The sequence below is a fragment of the Grammomys surdaster genome, unplaced genomic scaffold (assembly GCF_004785775.1).
Source record: "Grammomys surdaster isolate TR1022 unplaced genomic scaffold, NIH_TR_1.0 1162, whole genome shotgun sequence".
In the NCBI taxonomy this organism is placed as follows: domain Eukaryota; kingdom Metazoa; phylum Chordata; class Mammalia; order Rodentia; family Muridae; genus Grammomys; species Grammomys surdaster.
The window spans coordinates 605,273-621,930 of record NW_021605581.1 but is presented as its reverse complement, the minus strand read 5'-3'; the positions used below and the strand labels follow the sequence as shown (position 1 = coordinate 621,930).

Genomic DNA, 16,658 nt, shown 5'->3' with positions numbered 1-16,658 from the left:
ATTTCTGAGTTGGAGGCCAGCCTGGTCTACAGAGTGAGTTCCAGGACAGCCAGGGCTACACAGAGAAACCCTGTCTTAAAAAAAAAAAACAAAAAACAAAAAAACAAAAAAACAAAAAAAACCAAAAACCAGCAATTTAGGACTTTAAATGTTCTTTTTATATTTTTAATTTTTTATTTATTTAAAGTTTTATGAATATGGTGTTTTGCCTGCATATATGTCTATGTACTGCTGTGCATGCCTGGTGCCTCTGAAGGACAGAAGAGGGCACTGGCTCCCTTGGAACACAAGTTAAAGATAATTGTGAGACACGATATGTGTGCTGGGAATTGAACCTGGGTCCTTTAGAAGAGAGGTCAGTGCTCTTAACTGCTGAGCCGTTGTTCCAGCTTCCCTAGATCACTAAACACTCTTATTCTCATTTTGTAAGTGGAGAAATTAAAGTAAAATATAAATAATCACACTTTAAAGATACTAAAACTTTATTCTTCCTCCCCTTTTTCTGAGACTAAAATTAGCCTGGAAAATATTATACAAACCATGTTGACCTCTAAATTGTGGTAATCCTCCTGCCTCTGCCTCTCAAGGTCAGGAATCACAGCACGCACCACCAGACCCAGTTAAGGAATTTTATTTTTTACACATACTCAACTTATGTAATATTGTAAGATCAAAGGTAAAAGCAATTTATAAATTGAAAGAACAAATACAAGTTACTACAAAAAAGAACGAGTAATAAGGACATCAAACGTACATCTATCAGAAAATGCTGCTTCTCTCTTTTTTTTTTGGATTACAGGGTCTTCTATAGTTCAAGCTGGCCCTGAACTCTATGCAGATGGGAATCAGCTTGAACTACTAAGCTTCCTGCATCTACTTACCTTTAGAGTGCTGGGATTACAGTATACTCCACTATGCCTGGTTGATGTAGGCAGTGCTACATCTCAGTCCCCACAAAATCAGTTATTTTTCAATAAACTTTGAAATCTCATAATGTTTAAATGATCTGATATTAAGCAATAGGGAAGAAAATCAAGCAGGAAATAATTAGCCACTATTAATTAATCTTTGATTATTTTTCAAAGGGAAGATACTTGTGTGTAGACTAAGATGCATGACGTATTCATGGCTTACTCAAAGATACACAACTGATTACTAATAGTGTTAACATTCCTAAATTCAATTACATGCTTTGACACATTTTCAATCTGACTTTTTTTCCTACGTGAAGCTCAGGATGTGAGGTGGGAGGAGGGACTTAGTGAAACACTGCTGTGGCCTACCTATAGAAATCCTCAACACTTGTGTAGTTCAATAAAACAAAAGGAAAAGAAGATAAGCTGTAATTAGTATCTTGAATGCTCAGCCATTCCAAAACCAAGTAATCTAGGTGAGAAACCATAAAGTCTTCTAAACATCTACATCCAAACGATTCGGAGACTTTCTCTAAAACCTGCAGAAGGGAAAAATACGATGTTTGAGAAATTATTATTTCACACCTTGTTAATATCTAAAATAGGACTTTAGAGCAGTCACTCAATGTTTTTCTACCTTGAGTTCCTCAACAATGAATGACAGAAGGACAGTAAATGAGAAAATGGAAAATGTATTTAATAACTCTGGCATAGCATCAGCACATAGAAGCATATAATAAACATGAAATAAATAATATTCAAATTTCATACAGCTGACTATATCTCAAAGGAAAGTCTAAGGAAAATATTATTTTCAGCCTCACATCCACAGTTTTAAATATCCCAAAACATACCACTTGCATAATAAGGTAGCATAATAAAATAATTCTTACCAATTCTCATTTTAATACCAATAGGTAAAAGGTGAACTCATTTAAGACCAATTCCCTGCAGACTGGCCTACCATAAAGCTCCATGGAACCCAGGCTTGTAAAAATGGCCCATCAGTCCATATTTACCACAATAAAATCTGCAAAAGGAACCTGTAAAGGTTCCTAAATAATTAACTTGGAGTGTAAGAACAGGGAAGGCTACCATATTCTACAAAAGTGGGATGATCCTGTTGAAATGACTGAGCCCAGGCCTCTTTGCTACATGTAACCTAAAGGCCACACTGTCCTCAACTATGTTTTCTGGCCTCGTTAAATCCCAACGTGCTGCTCCACAACTGATGAGGCAAAAGCAACCAAATATCTCCAAGTGTTTTCCTCAATAAACACTGTTCCAGAGAATACGGTCTAGGTGAAGACAGACCATTCACTATTGTGTATTCTCAGTGAATGCTTCATAAAGTGCTCTTAAACTGAACAAGAAGTAAGTCACACTGAATACAAATTAACATACCACTTAAACAATTATCAAGTTTGGCTTTGGAGGGGAATATATCTCAGTAGTAGAGCACTTACTAAGTACAAGGCCTCAATACACACACACATTCTCTCATTTTCTCTCTCTCCCCCCTCCCACTCTCTGTCATACACATACACTCTTTTCTCTGCCTCTCTCTCTCTACACACACACACACACACACACACACACACACACACACACACACACTTAAGCTTGCTTGTAATATTCCAAGTCTAAAGTATTTGTTTCTAAGTGTCAAAAGCCACATAAAAACAATGTGAATGTATGCACCATACCTTTTTCACAAGATGAGGTTCTAGTCCGTTTTCCTTCACAGACTTGCATAAGGCAAACAAAGCCTGTTTTTCACAGATAGGACTACAGTGCAAGACCACAGCTATCATCATCAGTAATACAGATTTTCTATTATAAATCTCATCCAGAAGATCTGGGTTCTGAGAATCACGGAGCTTCAAAAAAATTGTAAGAATAATGACATAAATATCTTGAAATCATAAATCAACCAAACAAGCTCAAATTCAAGTATTCTCTAACCTCTAAGCAGCCTGCAAACTTTAAATCCTACAGTAATGAGCTAAGAGAAAAAGACTTAAGAAACAAGTTTTTTTTTTGTTTGTTTGTTTGTTGTTTGTTTTTTTCGAGACAGGGTTTCTCTGTGTAGCCCTGTCTGTCCTGGAATTCACTCTGTAGGCTAGGCTGGCCTTGAACTCAGAAATCTTCCTGCCTCTGCCTCCCAAGTGCTGGGACTGCCCAACTCAAGCTTTTCTACAGTTAAAAAAAAAAAGCTTCCATTTCTTAAGTCTAATGGAAGTAATTACCAAAGGAAAAAAGACTTTAACAAGGTGTTAAATAGTTTAAACAGCAAACAGCAAATGAGAACAAGAATAATCAAGAGTCCTTCCCTACAGCTGCTACTCCTATGAGGATTTTTATTTATCAAGACATCGTTACAGTGTTTTCTTCTTCAAAAATTATCACCATCTATATTATAAAAAGAAACAAGAAAGTCTTGCAAAAAGAATGACATGCTTTCAGTTTAATGATCAATTATTTTTTGAATATCCCCAACAGAGATCCATTTACATTTTTAAAGTTTATTCTTATGTGTGTGGGCATTTTGTCTGCATGTATGTCTATGTACAGTGCCTGTAGAGATCAGAAAAAGGCACAAGATCCCTAGCAACTGGAGTTACAGGCAGTTGTGAACTGCCATGTGGGTGCTGGCAATCAAACCCTGGTCCTCTGGGAGAGAAATCAGTGCTCTTAACCACTGAGCCATCTCTCCAGCCCCTTATCTGCATTTTTTAAACTAGTTGTAATCACTCTACAATCTAAATTTACCTCACTCTTTGAATAGCAAGGCCAGAGACACATACCACCACACACACAGCATTTTTGGTGTGTTTTGGGTTTGTCTTTTTGATTTTAAATATTTCTTAAACTAAAATAACTCTTTAAGCTCATGAATGTATCAAAATCTCCATTAAATTGGATTGTCCTCACAAAACCAGTAGAGATAAGTTAAATCAAAAGTAATTGCTATTATTGGACTCATTCTGACCTATAAATTACATTCAGAAAAATTTTATTCAGTCCATACCATTGACTTAGACCAGCTTTATAGTATAAACTATAAATACACACTCATCTCCAGTGTGCTAGAGAAATATGACACAGACAGACTACATGTGAGAGGACAGAGCAATACACATCACCACAGTTACCAGTTCTCTGATTCCCGCCTCTGCTGTCATGTATGCATTGTTAAAAGATGCCTGCTGAAACTTCAAAGGAAGTGCTTTCAGGTTTCGGGAGGAATCGTTTTGTCTCATATCCTGAAATAATCTTAAAAAAAAAAAATATTTCAAACCCTACATATCAAAACAAAGCAAAGATACCAGGCCTTGTTGTAAAAGACTACTTTAGCAGTTCAGACTGTCTGCTAAATGTTAATCTATAAACCAGTGTCTCTTGTAAGAAAAAGAAGATTGACAAAGATTTTTGAACTACTGGTCAGATTTGAACATTAAACTCAGGCTGTCATAAAGATTCATTGTCCTTTTAACAAACATGAATCACAAGAGTCCACAAACTTCTCTATCAATATGTTCTAATATTTAATCACCTCAGAAGTGAGTAGTTTAATGCTTTGATGTTCAGTTTACACAATATTCTATGTGGAGAAAGGTTACCAGTGCCTCTTACACATAATATCTACATATGTAAGGCAACTCTGCAATAAATTTTGTCCTTGATAGTTCTTAGAAATCAAATTTTTATAATTTGTTATTTCCGATTCCTTTATTTTGCTAACTTTTCTTGAAACAGCCCAACATTAAATATCTAACAAATCAGGGATCAAAAAGACCAACAAATCCTACTTACTGACCATTCTTGAATGTTTTGAAATTTAGATCCCCTCCCCATGCCACCACTACATTGAGGTATAACACTCAACTGCAATCCTCTCTAACCTGAGAGCTTTAACCTCCGTTCAGTAAAGATTTGAACTCCCACACTGAACCACTAGCAATCTCAATGATGCATTACTTTCTTACTAAAACAAATGAGGAATGTGACAACTCCTTGTTCAGGGAAATATGACTGTAATAGATGCAGTGGACTCTTACACATAATGTAATAGTCATTGTGGACTCGTTAGTTCTAAAATCATAGAGCAGTGGTTCTCAACCTTCCTAATGCTGCAACCCTTAATACAGTTCCTCATGTTTGTGATGACTCTCAGACATAAAACTGTTTTCATCGGCAATCCATAGCTGTAATTTTGCTATTGTCATAAACTGTAATGTAAATATTTGTTTTCCGCTAGTATTAGGCAACCCTTGAAGGGGTTGTGACCCACAGGTTGAAAATCATGGAGATTCAGTATGTGACTACTGAAGACAATATCATTATGTAGACCTTCTTTTACTGGTCACTTAGCTCTGAATAATATGCAATTTTCAGCGTTGATGTTTTAAAAGCAGCATATGATTTCTTTTCCAAAAACATTTATGAACAACCACTTTATTGACACATAAAGCCATGGTAATATCCTAATATTCTACACCTCCTCAGGTGGCAGGGGAATAGACACATATCACTCAGATCAGTGGATTATTAGCGCCATAGCACTAAGCACGTTACCTCTCAAAGCCAGAGTTTTTACTTGTAAATTGGAGAAAATAATGCTATCAAAGAAAAAAAAACTGTCAGATTAAAGAAGAAACACAAATTGCAGGCACATCCATGTACTGATTAAGTGTAAATCACTGTCACATCACGGCTGGTGAAGGTAGCACACTGATGTCAGCAGCATTACGAGAGCTTCTAGTAACACTAGTAACACGGAGTAACTTAACTCAGTACCTGCTGATTGACCCTGCAGCCAACATCCGGACTTGATGATGACCATCAGCAAGAAACTGTGGAAATACTTCATTTACAGGGAAGTCTTGTCCCTTTACATTAAGAATCGCCCATTTGGAATATGGATCAGCCTATAGTAAAATAACAATTGAGGTTAAGTACAAAAAAAAAAAATTAAGAGAAATATCTGTGATTAGCATACAGAAATAAAGAAGGCTCTAGCAATCCCAACAAAGAACTTTCTAGTAACATGGAGTAACTCACCTCAAGCAGTGTTTGAAGACACTTTACTAATGCCATTCTTACAGAGAATATACATTTCTTTTCCTTTGTTAAATGCCTGAAATTAGGTGAGATTTTCAATTTAATAATTATTCAAACAAAAGCAAAAACAAAAAGAAAATCAATGGATATTAACATTATCACAAGTTATTTCCAAAATTTCCATTTTAAATTAATTCTCATTATGTGGAAAATTCTAGTATATCTACCTTCCCTAAAATTCAAGCTAAATTTTAAAAGAGTCATTTTGATGTACATTATTTCTTTTGTATCTTGGAACTGATACACTTTGGGCACCCATGCTATGGCAAACTAAAGATAAACAGAATATCTTTTAAGTTTTAGTAGCTATAGCATAGATTTAGAGACTATAAGTTCCACACTGACTTATCAATCAAACAGAATGAGGAATCTAAGTTACATGCAGGTGATCATCTATAAATATCCAACGTTGGGCCAGTGAGATGACTTAGTGGGTAAAGGCACCTGCTGGACCTCAGTTCAACCCCTGGAGGAGAAAACTGAGTCCCACTAGTTGCTCTCTGACCTTCCCATGTGCACCATGGCACATGCCCAGGACTTCCCCCCACACCATAAATAAAATGTTAAAAAGATGTTTCAAATGTTACTGTGAGACTATGAATGAAACAGTGACAAAACCAAATGGTTCATTTGGATCAATAAAGATTCAATTGGTTTTTAGGATTGTTGCACTTTTTTTATGCAATGTCTATATCAAGTTATTATGTGATTCAAATTTACAGGGCCACATGCTAAACACTGTAGGAAATAAAGCCTTTTAAAAACAATGTAGCTTTTCAGGGAATGGAAGACATAGCTGGTGAAATGGCTCAACAGAAAAAGGACTTGCCATTAAGTATGAGAACCACAGTTTGGATCTCCAGAACTCATGTAAAGTAGATGCAGAAACATCCATATGTGTAATCTCAAAATGCCTACAGCAAGATGTAAAGCAGCAGCAGAAGAAACATGTGGACCTAGTAGTCTGGTGTATGCAGCAGCAAACATTACACCTGCTTCAAACAGGTACAAATGGAGGACTGACAGCCAACGTTGTTCTTTGACTGCTACAGGAGCGCAGTGACACATGTGTACCCTTGCTCATACAAGAGATCATTCACAAACATACACATTAAATAGAGGAAGACAAATTATGTATACAATTGTTAAAAGATGCAAAATGTTATATAAGATAACCAGGAAAAAAATCACTAATGTACAGAGTTTACATCTGCATCCATAGGTAGAAAATTAACTAGAGAAAGAGACTTATGCCTACCAAAATGCCCCCATCACTGTCAGGAACTGTCCTTGAGCATTCCGTGTGCTCTCTGTGTCCACACTGCCCTGGCCTAGGTTTGTCACTATATGAAGGACATTGCTTAGAATTGCTTTACAGACATCTTGGTCACGTCGATGCAGAGAACATACAAGGCTGTGGTAGAAGAGGTTTAATGTTATAAGCTTACAACAACACTGTCAGTTTATAATTCAAAGTGAGCATAACATATGGCTTTCATTTCTTACGATAATGGTTGCAGAAGTTCAACAACATCTTCCATTGGCAACAAATGCTCTTTTCCAGGGAGATCCTTCAAAAGCATTAAGTACTAAGGTGGTTTAAAAAAAGAAAAAGAAAAAGCCAGCTTTACCCACAGATCACCTACTTTTAAAAGCATATATAAACAAATTCAAACATGCACATAGCTTTAAATTTCTAAACATAGCATATAATAAAAATATCTTTAAAGTCAAATATTAGATTTAAAACTCAGCATAATAGCCTTAACTCAAATGGTCAAAAAAATCCTGACCATAGGCCATGGAGAACATATTCTCTCACACTGGAGATATATCAACTACCTGACTAGGTAACTAAGGAGTAGAAACAATAACCTCTATTACTGGAATTCAATAAATGATTATTCCCGTCACCGTCTGAGACTATACTATATCTCTACAGTCCCAGAATAATACTTGCTATGGTAAGTTCAATGGTGAGAAACTACTGAATTCTGGGGAGCAAAGATTAATCTTTAAAAGTAAAATATCCTAACCTACCTACTCACCATGGCAAGTTTGTAACTATGTGTTTCTGTATGCACAAAGAGCTGTGTTATATGTGAACATTCATAATGGTATTTATAACTAAGCAATCAATTTCTCAGAGATTTAAGAAATTTTCTAGTTATAGCAAAAAATCCTAAGAGATATTTCTCATATCTCTCTCACATTGTATAAAGAATTTGTTAAAAATCCTCTTTAATGCCTAATATGTGAGTCATATGTAATGCTACTGAGAATGTAAAAGATTTTAAACATCAAAACTTTAAGAAAAGCATATAACCCCTCCTACTGGTCAGGGTAAGAGTTTGCTAATGTTCATGAAGAATGAAGCCAAGGGTCAATACAATGAAACCTATTTTCATAGAGAATGCCTGTGCAAGTTTAAGACACCCATGGCAAGGACTTCACTGCATGGTTAGGAACTCACCAGGTATGTCTGCTAGTTTATCAGAACAAGGATATAACCTTGAACACACCCAGATGATGTTCAACAGGCCAGGAGCTATTTCTAACTATTTACTGGGAATGAGGTAAGGCAATGTTCCATATGATACTGAGTGAACAAACTCACTATTTGTTTGTGAAAAGGAAAGGTTTTCATTTTGTATTATGAAGACAAAGTAGCTGCAAATTTGTGCAGAGGAAAAAGAAATAAGCCATAAAATTATGAATTAGAACTGAAGGTATATAACAGTAGCATTATTCAAAGGCCAAAGGCCAAAATTCAGACCTCGAATTCCATGTTATAAATTATTTTTATGGTCAAGATCTATGTTTTGCTTACTGCTAACTACACTCATAATCTCATCACTTGGAAGAAAGACTATTTTACAGGCAAGCGTGGGCTACACACGGAGAACCTAGCTCAAAGAAGATGTTTCTAGTTCTAGTCTATAATAACTCATAAAAATTACACCAAATATTAAAAATAATCCAAGTTTTAGTGCTTCAGCATCTACTTTAATTCCTCTTCTCATAGCATGTTAAAGGAAAAGCTGAGAAATCTAGGCACGATAGCATGGCCTCTTACTCCATATACTCAGTAAGACTGCTTCAGCTAGGTCTGGGAAACACACATGCAGAATATATTTTATGACTGGTCTCAGATTTATCTTCCAAAAAATTAATCTCAAGCCTTCAAAGTTACTGTTTCACTCTCACAAATCCAACATGGCAACACCAGACAAACTCAAAAGCTTCTGACTCACCATATGTAGGTGGAGGGGTTTTGTAAGATCTAGTGTGCTAGAATCAAGTAACATTAACAATTTTCTTCTAATATCAGCTCCTCTAAAAGACACAGTATGGCTCTGAGATGCAGTTACAGATAGGCATAAGAACCTGAGCATGTCTAAAAGAAGATGATCTTGTTTAGACAGGTAGTCGGCAGTTAAAGGATTCATGGCACCTAAAAATAAAAGGCACTTATTAACACTAAGAGAGGGGCCCAGTAGACAGATACAACCTCGAACATCTTTCCAGCTCTTCACAGTCCAAATAATCTATTCTTTAGTTTCTTCTAAACTATTTTACATTTTAAGTTCTTCCATGAAGAATAAAATAAGAAATAAGTATGATTTTTAAGTCAGAGTAGCTTAGAATGGGTAGGAAGGAGGAACAGTGAATTTGACTCAGCAAGTAAGAGCACTTGCACACAGCTGACAAAACTGAATTAGAAACTCAGAACCCACAGTGCATGGTTGGAGAGAACTGACTCCTAGAACATTGTCCTCCAATCTCTCCACGAGTGTGCTCACACTAACACACAAGAACACAGAAAAGAATAAAAACAATATATATTTTTTGAGTGCTTAAGCATGGTGGCACACACTCTTAATTTCAGATCATGGGAAGCAGAGGCAGATGACCTTTGTGAGTTTATAGTTCAGCCCAGTCTACATAGTAAGTTCCAGGACAGGGGTACAGAGTAAAACTCTGTCTCTGGGGGTTGGGTAGGGGTGAGGGGGAGTGATAAAAGTCTTAAATGAATAGACTATACCTACAGGAAATGAAGTTATCATTAAAGGTCTTTTCAATGAGGCCCCTTACTGTGCCAAATTAATGCGAAATTGTAAAAGAAACTCAGAGCAGTAAATAATTATTTACCAACAGCATTCTGGTTCTCTCCATAATCATTTGCATCGCTCACAGTACTAGGAGGGTAGCCACTAAATAAACCAGTGGATGATGAACCCTGTGCCTCCATCAGACTTTCACCACCACCATCATCATCACCATCATCTTTGACTGAATGTACTTCTCCATAATCCAATGGCTTTTTCATACAGGATGCCTTTAGAGAGGAGAAACAAAGATGTTTTCAACTTCTTTCAGGAGGATCTTAGTTCACCATTTTGTAGGGAAGTGGATATATAAACTGGAATCTGTTTAGATAGTAGGATAATAACAAAACTTTAACAATAATTTCTTTTATTAAAAAGTAGCAGAGGCCAGCAAGATGGCTCATGGGATAAAAGAACTTGCTGTCAGGCCTGATAACCTGAGTTGATTCCCTGGAACCCACATGTTAGGAAGAGAATAATCTCCAGCAATTGTTCTCTGACTTCCACATGTGCACTGTGACACATGTGCACACACATACGCACACAGATAAAAAATAAATAAGTGTAATAAAAACGAAGTCCAGCAGTCATTCTGTATTGTATTCACACATTCAAACATCGCTATGTACCCCACACACAGAACAATACTTTGCAATATTTAATAAAAATTTTAAAAGTTAGCACTAGAAATTGACAGCAGCATAGAAAAGGTATCATTTATTAGAATTATTATGTAGGACAATAGCAATATCCTATATCCAAATCAAATCCAAAATCAAAATTAAAATTAGAGCTGGGACAGAGGCATGTGCCTATATTCTACCGCTTTGGAGACTTGAAGCAAAGGAACCATTTGAGCCTAGAGTTCAAGGCCAGCCTGGGCAACACAACTAAATCTTACCTTAAAACAAGTAAACAAAAACTCTCCCTAAAATTCTCATACATTCCTTTGAAAAAGTGAGTCTCTTTCTAGAATTTCTCTTGCATCCTTCAAATGTACAAATACAAGGAGACAAAGCAGAAATGCAAGAGTCTCTGTGGCAGAGCTTTTGGTTAGAAGGGGAAAGTGAGTTGAAATGTTAAGAGAGAGCAGATGGGTTTGCAAGGGTATGTGCCCCTAAGCAGACTGTCTGCGAGGCTTAGGGAGGATGACTAACAGAGATTCACGGCCAAACTGACGGAGAAAAAAGCAAGAGTAGGTAGATTTTTTTAAATGTGTTACTCCTTTAGAGATATACATGTACTACTCCCAAGGAATGGAATATCATGACTGCCAAATAGAGCACAGCAGTATGTACCTCATAAATAAGTACAGTAACAAGAAAAATCTACTTGTCATGAAATTAAAAAATAATGACATTACAGAATATTTTTTCACCCAGTGAATTACTAAAAGTGAACAGTTAAAAACAAAACCACATGCATAACAAAAGTCCAATGTCACAGAAGATGAAGTATAAATACCACAGTAAAAACATGCCCCTACAAGACAAGGTGTTTCTTTTACTTTGGAATTTTTTTTTTAAGGAATAATTTTGCCTGGAATGGTGGTACATACCTTTAATCCCACCACTCAGGAAGTAGAGGCAGAAGCAGACCTCTGTGAGTTAGGGCCACCCTGGTCTACACAGCAAGTTCTTGGCTAGCCAAGCTGTATAATGAGAACATGTCTTGGACAATAAATTGAATCTTTCAATTATTTAGTAGGAAACTAAAAGACAACTAAACTACTCTGCCAAGTACTGATCTTAACAAGAAATCAGGGAAGACAGATGGCTCAGAGGTTAAGAACACTGATTGCTCTTCCAGAGGTCTTGAGTTCAATTCCCAGCAACCACATGGTGGCTCAGAACCATCTGTAATGGGCTTAGATGCCCTCTCCTAGTGTGTTGGTAGGTAGCTACAGTGTACTCGTGTATGTAAAATAAATAAATCTTAAAAAGAAGAGGAGGAGGAAGAAGTCAAATACACGTCCTCCTTAATGCAATAAGGTTATTAAAGGCTACATTTATTTTAAAAAAAATTCAACATGCTATATACCATGAAATGACTATCTATTCACTAGGTATTTCAACAAAAATTTTCAACTTAGGACTGGCAATATAGGTCAGTGGGTAGAGGAGTTTTCCTGCAAGCCTAACATTCTGAGTTCAATCAATAGATCCAAAAACCCACTCCCAGAGTTGTCCTGACTTCCACATACACTGTAGTACACATGTACCTGCTTGCTTGTGCTTGCTCATCTCCCCTCCTCTCTGACACATACATACATACACACACATACATATACACACACATATAGATATACGCATACACACACACATATAATTTTACTGCATCTCAGAATCAAAGGGATTTACTAGTGAAAAAAGGAATCATACTTACTAAACTTTTACAAATATCTGCAATATCATTCATAAGCTTTGATGTTAATAATCGTAGGAAAAAACCAGAGGCAATCTTGTTTGGAGTATGCTGTAATTTGAAAAACGACACAAACAATGAAAAATAAAACAAATACGTAGTTTTTAATACTATTTTCTCTACCTTGAATGAAATGTAGATAGGAGTTCATAACTGAAGTCAAGTTATGAATTAAGATATACTATTATCTCTCTCTCTCTTTTTTTTTTTTTACAAACAGGACTTGTTAAGTCCATTTCAAGAGAGCAGTAAACTAAAAAGTAAGCAGAATATCAACTACAGCCTAACCACTCTTCTTAAGGAAATATAAATGAAGTGAGTATCTTTGTGCTTATGCATTAATGGAGTACCAGCTATTGATCCTAAACATAATAAGCAATTAACTGTGAGGTTTATTCTGTCGTTTCATGCCTTCTACACTTATGTAAATAAAGGAATGATACTAGAAAACAAACCTACATGCTAGTAAGATCAAGTTGCTTGTGTACTAGCCTTCAAATACCATTCTGATTACTGGCAATACTCTAGAATGGCTTAGTTACCCCAACAGGCAAAATCAAAACAAGGTTGACATACAGAGGCACTTTTCTACCAAATGTTACCGAAGATGATATGGGTAAAAGGAAGTGACATTTGTACTAGTGTCATTTATCTCTGTTGGCACTCTGCAGAATGAGCTCCATCCTGGATGGCGTTATCTATCTTTGTGGCACTCATCTCTTGTGGTACAGTTGTTATGAAGAAAAAAATCACATGCTTGTTAACAATCAACAAATTAATGAAAGTATGCTCCCAATAAAAGACTTATGTATGTGCATATGTACATGTATGTATATATGTAATGATAAGAAATTAAAGTTATGAAATTGTTTCATGAGAAACCAATATTGTCTGAATGTTCTTCTTTATCATTCAATTTATTTTAGATCAGTGCATAAACTTATAAATGAACAAAAAACTCAATACCACTAAATAGTATGTCCCATGATTAGGCTATACTACTAAAAAGACACTCTTACCTTGGTATGTCTACACAAGCAACTTGTACATAGATGTATCACATTTCTCAATGAACCAATTCTTGACTCCTCATTTGTCTTATTTTTAAACAGAGAGATACTTTCTCCTGCACATTGCATCAGAGACTGTTTAGAATAGAAGGAAAAAAAAAGACAAATTTCAGTTGAAATAACAACTTAGTATTGCTATTTTGAAATTTCATTTAAGAACAAAAATTCTATATATTTACAAACTGAACATGAAACTGGGACTTGGGCTGACACTAGCATTTAAGAAAGGCTGTTGCTGAGGCTAAACCCTGACCCTGTAGGAATAGTTCTGATGCTATGGTCCTGTTCCCCAATTGGTTCTTGATCTGTCAGTAAAGAAGCCATTGGCCAATTGCTGGACAGAAGGAATAGGCGGGACTTCCGGGTCCTTGGAAGCAAGGGAAAGAAGCAAGGAGAGGAGGCACAGAGCTGGCCATGCTTCTGATGGGGAAAAGTTGACCAGCCATGTATCTCTAAACAGAATGGCCACACAGGCCGCTCCTACAGGTGGGTGATCAGGGGAGTTTATCAGTGACTAGATGTAACTGAGCAACTAAAGTTTAGGGCATGTCGGAGGTTCAGAGATAAGAATATTCATAAGGTAATGCTTTTCCAGGTAGGATATAGTAGCGCCCAGCAACTGTGTCAAAGGGCAATTTGAGATTGAACAATTGTGTGTGTGTGTCTTTTATCCTTGGATTCAAGGGAAGCTGGGTGGGGGATGGTACCGTGGCTGGTTCCAGGAACTTAAGCAGCGTAGCAAAAGCTACACGCAACAGATTCCCAAGGGAAAGAAAAGGGCACATGGTCATGCAATAAATAAGATTACAAATGACAAACACCTCCCAAAAAATGGCAGATCCCAGCTATGTGTGGCAATGAACCTGTAATCTCAGTGCTCAGAAGGTAAAGGACATTAAGTTCCAGGCCAGGTTGGACTATACAGTAAGACCTTGTCTCAATAAAAACAGTAACAAAAAAAAAATCCTACCACAGTCTTAACATTCTGTTTCCTTTACAAATCCCACCATAGATATACTAGCATTGAGAGATGAAGAAAGCTTTAAGCTAGGTGGTGGTGGCGCATGGCTTTGATCCCACCGCTTGGGAGGCAGTGGCAGGTGGTTTTCTGCGAGTTTAAGCCAGCCTAATCTACAGAGTGAGCTCCAAGGTCCAAGACAGTGAGGGTTACACTAAGAAACTGAGTCTCATTCATAGATAGATAGATAGATAGATAGATAGATAGATAGATAGATAGATCTATGAACAAAGTTTTAAGCTTAGAAACTACTTGTCTAATATACCCAATCAAAAGTTCTTTATTACAGATCATCTTAGGGACAAATTTTAAGAGTACAGATAAAATCAATGTGTATAGTTAGGCATGGTAGTACATCTTTATCTTCCAGGATTAGGACACCCAAGGCAGACACTCTATGAGTTCCAGGACAGTTAGGGACCCTACCTCAAAAAAACAGTATTCTAATGTGATATGAGATCATTTACCATATATATTTATTACTGGCTTATAATATTTTCACATTTTAAGGAAGGACACAGTATTTCTTTTAGATTGTATAAGTAAAAGCAGAAAAGTTAATCTGTACATATTGAGCATCTATCTAAAATACAGAGGATAAAAATGTTTCAGAATTTGGAATATTTACATATATATAACAAGGTATCTGGAATATCCTAAATCTAAATACAAAACTCGTTTGTTTCATCAACTCTGTGTTGGTTAGTTTTTTGTCAACTTGACACAAACTAGTCATACGAGAAGAGGGAATCTTAACTGAGAAATTGGTCAATAGGGAAGTCTATAGGGACATATTCTTGATTGATCATTGCTGTAGAAGGGCCTAGTCCACTGTTGGCAGTGCCATCCATGGACAGGTTAAGTGAGCAAGCCTGGGGGAGCAAGCCAATATACAGCATTCCTCCCCGGCCTCTGCTTTCTACCTCCAGCATCCCACCCTGGCTGCCCTCTATGATGCATTATGATCCTGAAGGGTAAACCAAATAAACCTTTCCTCCCCAGGACGCTTTTGGTCACGGTGTTTATCCCAGCAACAGAAAGCTACAGACAGCATCTTACATACGTCTGATAGAAAGCATGACTACGTTTTGACTATGACTGTAGGAGGGCAGATGTTACGGTTGTGCTGTAACTACAATTTTCCAGCTCTAAAGTATTTCAGATTTCCTATTTTCAGATTAGTGACACTCAACTTATACAAAAATTTATTTTACATATTTTTTCCAGGAATTCAATTCACTTAAATGCATCTAAAACTATCAGTGTAAATTTTCCTACCTTGGCTTTCTGGAATAATTCTGATTTATATGCTTCGTCTTCAGTTGTTATACCCATATAACAATAGCAGCCAAGAACACCCACCAAAAGACTTGAACACCGGACAAGGGTTTCTGAACTTGTAATCTAAAAATAAATCAAAAATTTAAAAATACAGTATTAGATATAAATAAGTCTATGTAGTTTGGAATTACCTCTGGAAGAAAAAGTTCCTGTATATATGAAGAAATAAAACTTCAACAGAGTTAAAGCTGAAATATTCTCGGTAATACTTTAAAACTAGCTCAAAGACCACTATAGCAATATAACCAATATGCCATTAAAAAAAAAAAAGAAGACCTAAGTTACTCCCTAAAACAAACAAGAATATCCAGCAGTAGGGCACAGACCTTTAATCCCAGCACTTGAGAGGCAGAGGCAGGTGGATCTCTGAGTTCAAATCAGACTAGTCTACAGAGTAAGTTTCAGGAAAGCCAAGGCAACAACAGAGAAAACATATCTCGAAAAATCAACCAACCAATATAAATAAATAAATAAATAAATAAATAAGCAAGCAGACAGACATATAAATAAACAACATTCTAAGAAAACATCAGGAAACTGAATTATTTTATAACAAAATTAGCTCTAGCTGATAAAGCAGAGCATCAGTAAATGGCAGTGACAGAGAAACAGCCACACTGCTCCTACTTGGTTTCTTGGGTCATTTTCTGGGCTGCTT

At 36.4% G+C, this 16,658-nt stretch overlaps 1 protein-coding gene across 1 annotated transcript in view; it reads right to left on the bottom strand.

The window, feature by feature from the left end:
* Positions 1-16,658, bottom strand: part of Atm (ATM serine/threonine kinase) — a 105,542-nt gene that overhangs the window by 61,438 nt on the left and 27,446 nt on the right. The window contains exons 14-25 of the mRNA XM_028783614.1: positions 15,938-16,063; positions 13,591-13,716; positions 12,533-12,622; positions 10,191-10,377; positions 9,293-9,492; positions 7,545-7,627; positions 7,297-7,452; positions 5,979-6,054; positions 5,715-5,845; positions 4,070-4,190; positions 2,621-2,794; positions 1,284-1,453 (exon numbers count right to left, since the gene is read on the bottom strand). Of these exons, the coding sequence (XP_028639447.1) occupies positions 1,284-1,453; positions 2,621-2,794; positions 4,070-4,190; positions 5,715-5,845; positions 5,979-6,054; positions 7,297-7,452; positions 7,545-7,627; positions 9,293-9,492; positions 10,191-10,377; positions 12,533-12,622; positions 13,591-13,716; positions 15,938-16,063 (1,640 nt within the window). The remainder of the gene's footprint in view (positions 1-1,283; positions 1,454-2,620; positions 2,795-4,069; positions 4,191-5,714; positions 5,846-5,978; positions 6,055-7,296; positions 7,453-7,544; positions 7,628-9,292; positions 9,493-10,190; positions 10,378-12,532; positions 12,623-13,590; positions 13,717-15,937; positions 16,064-16,658) is intronic.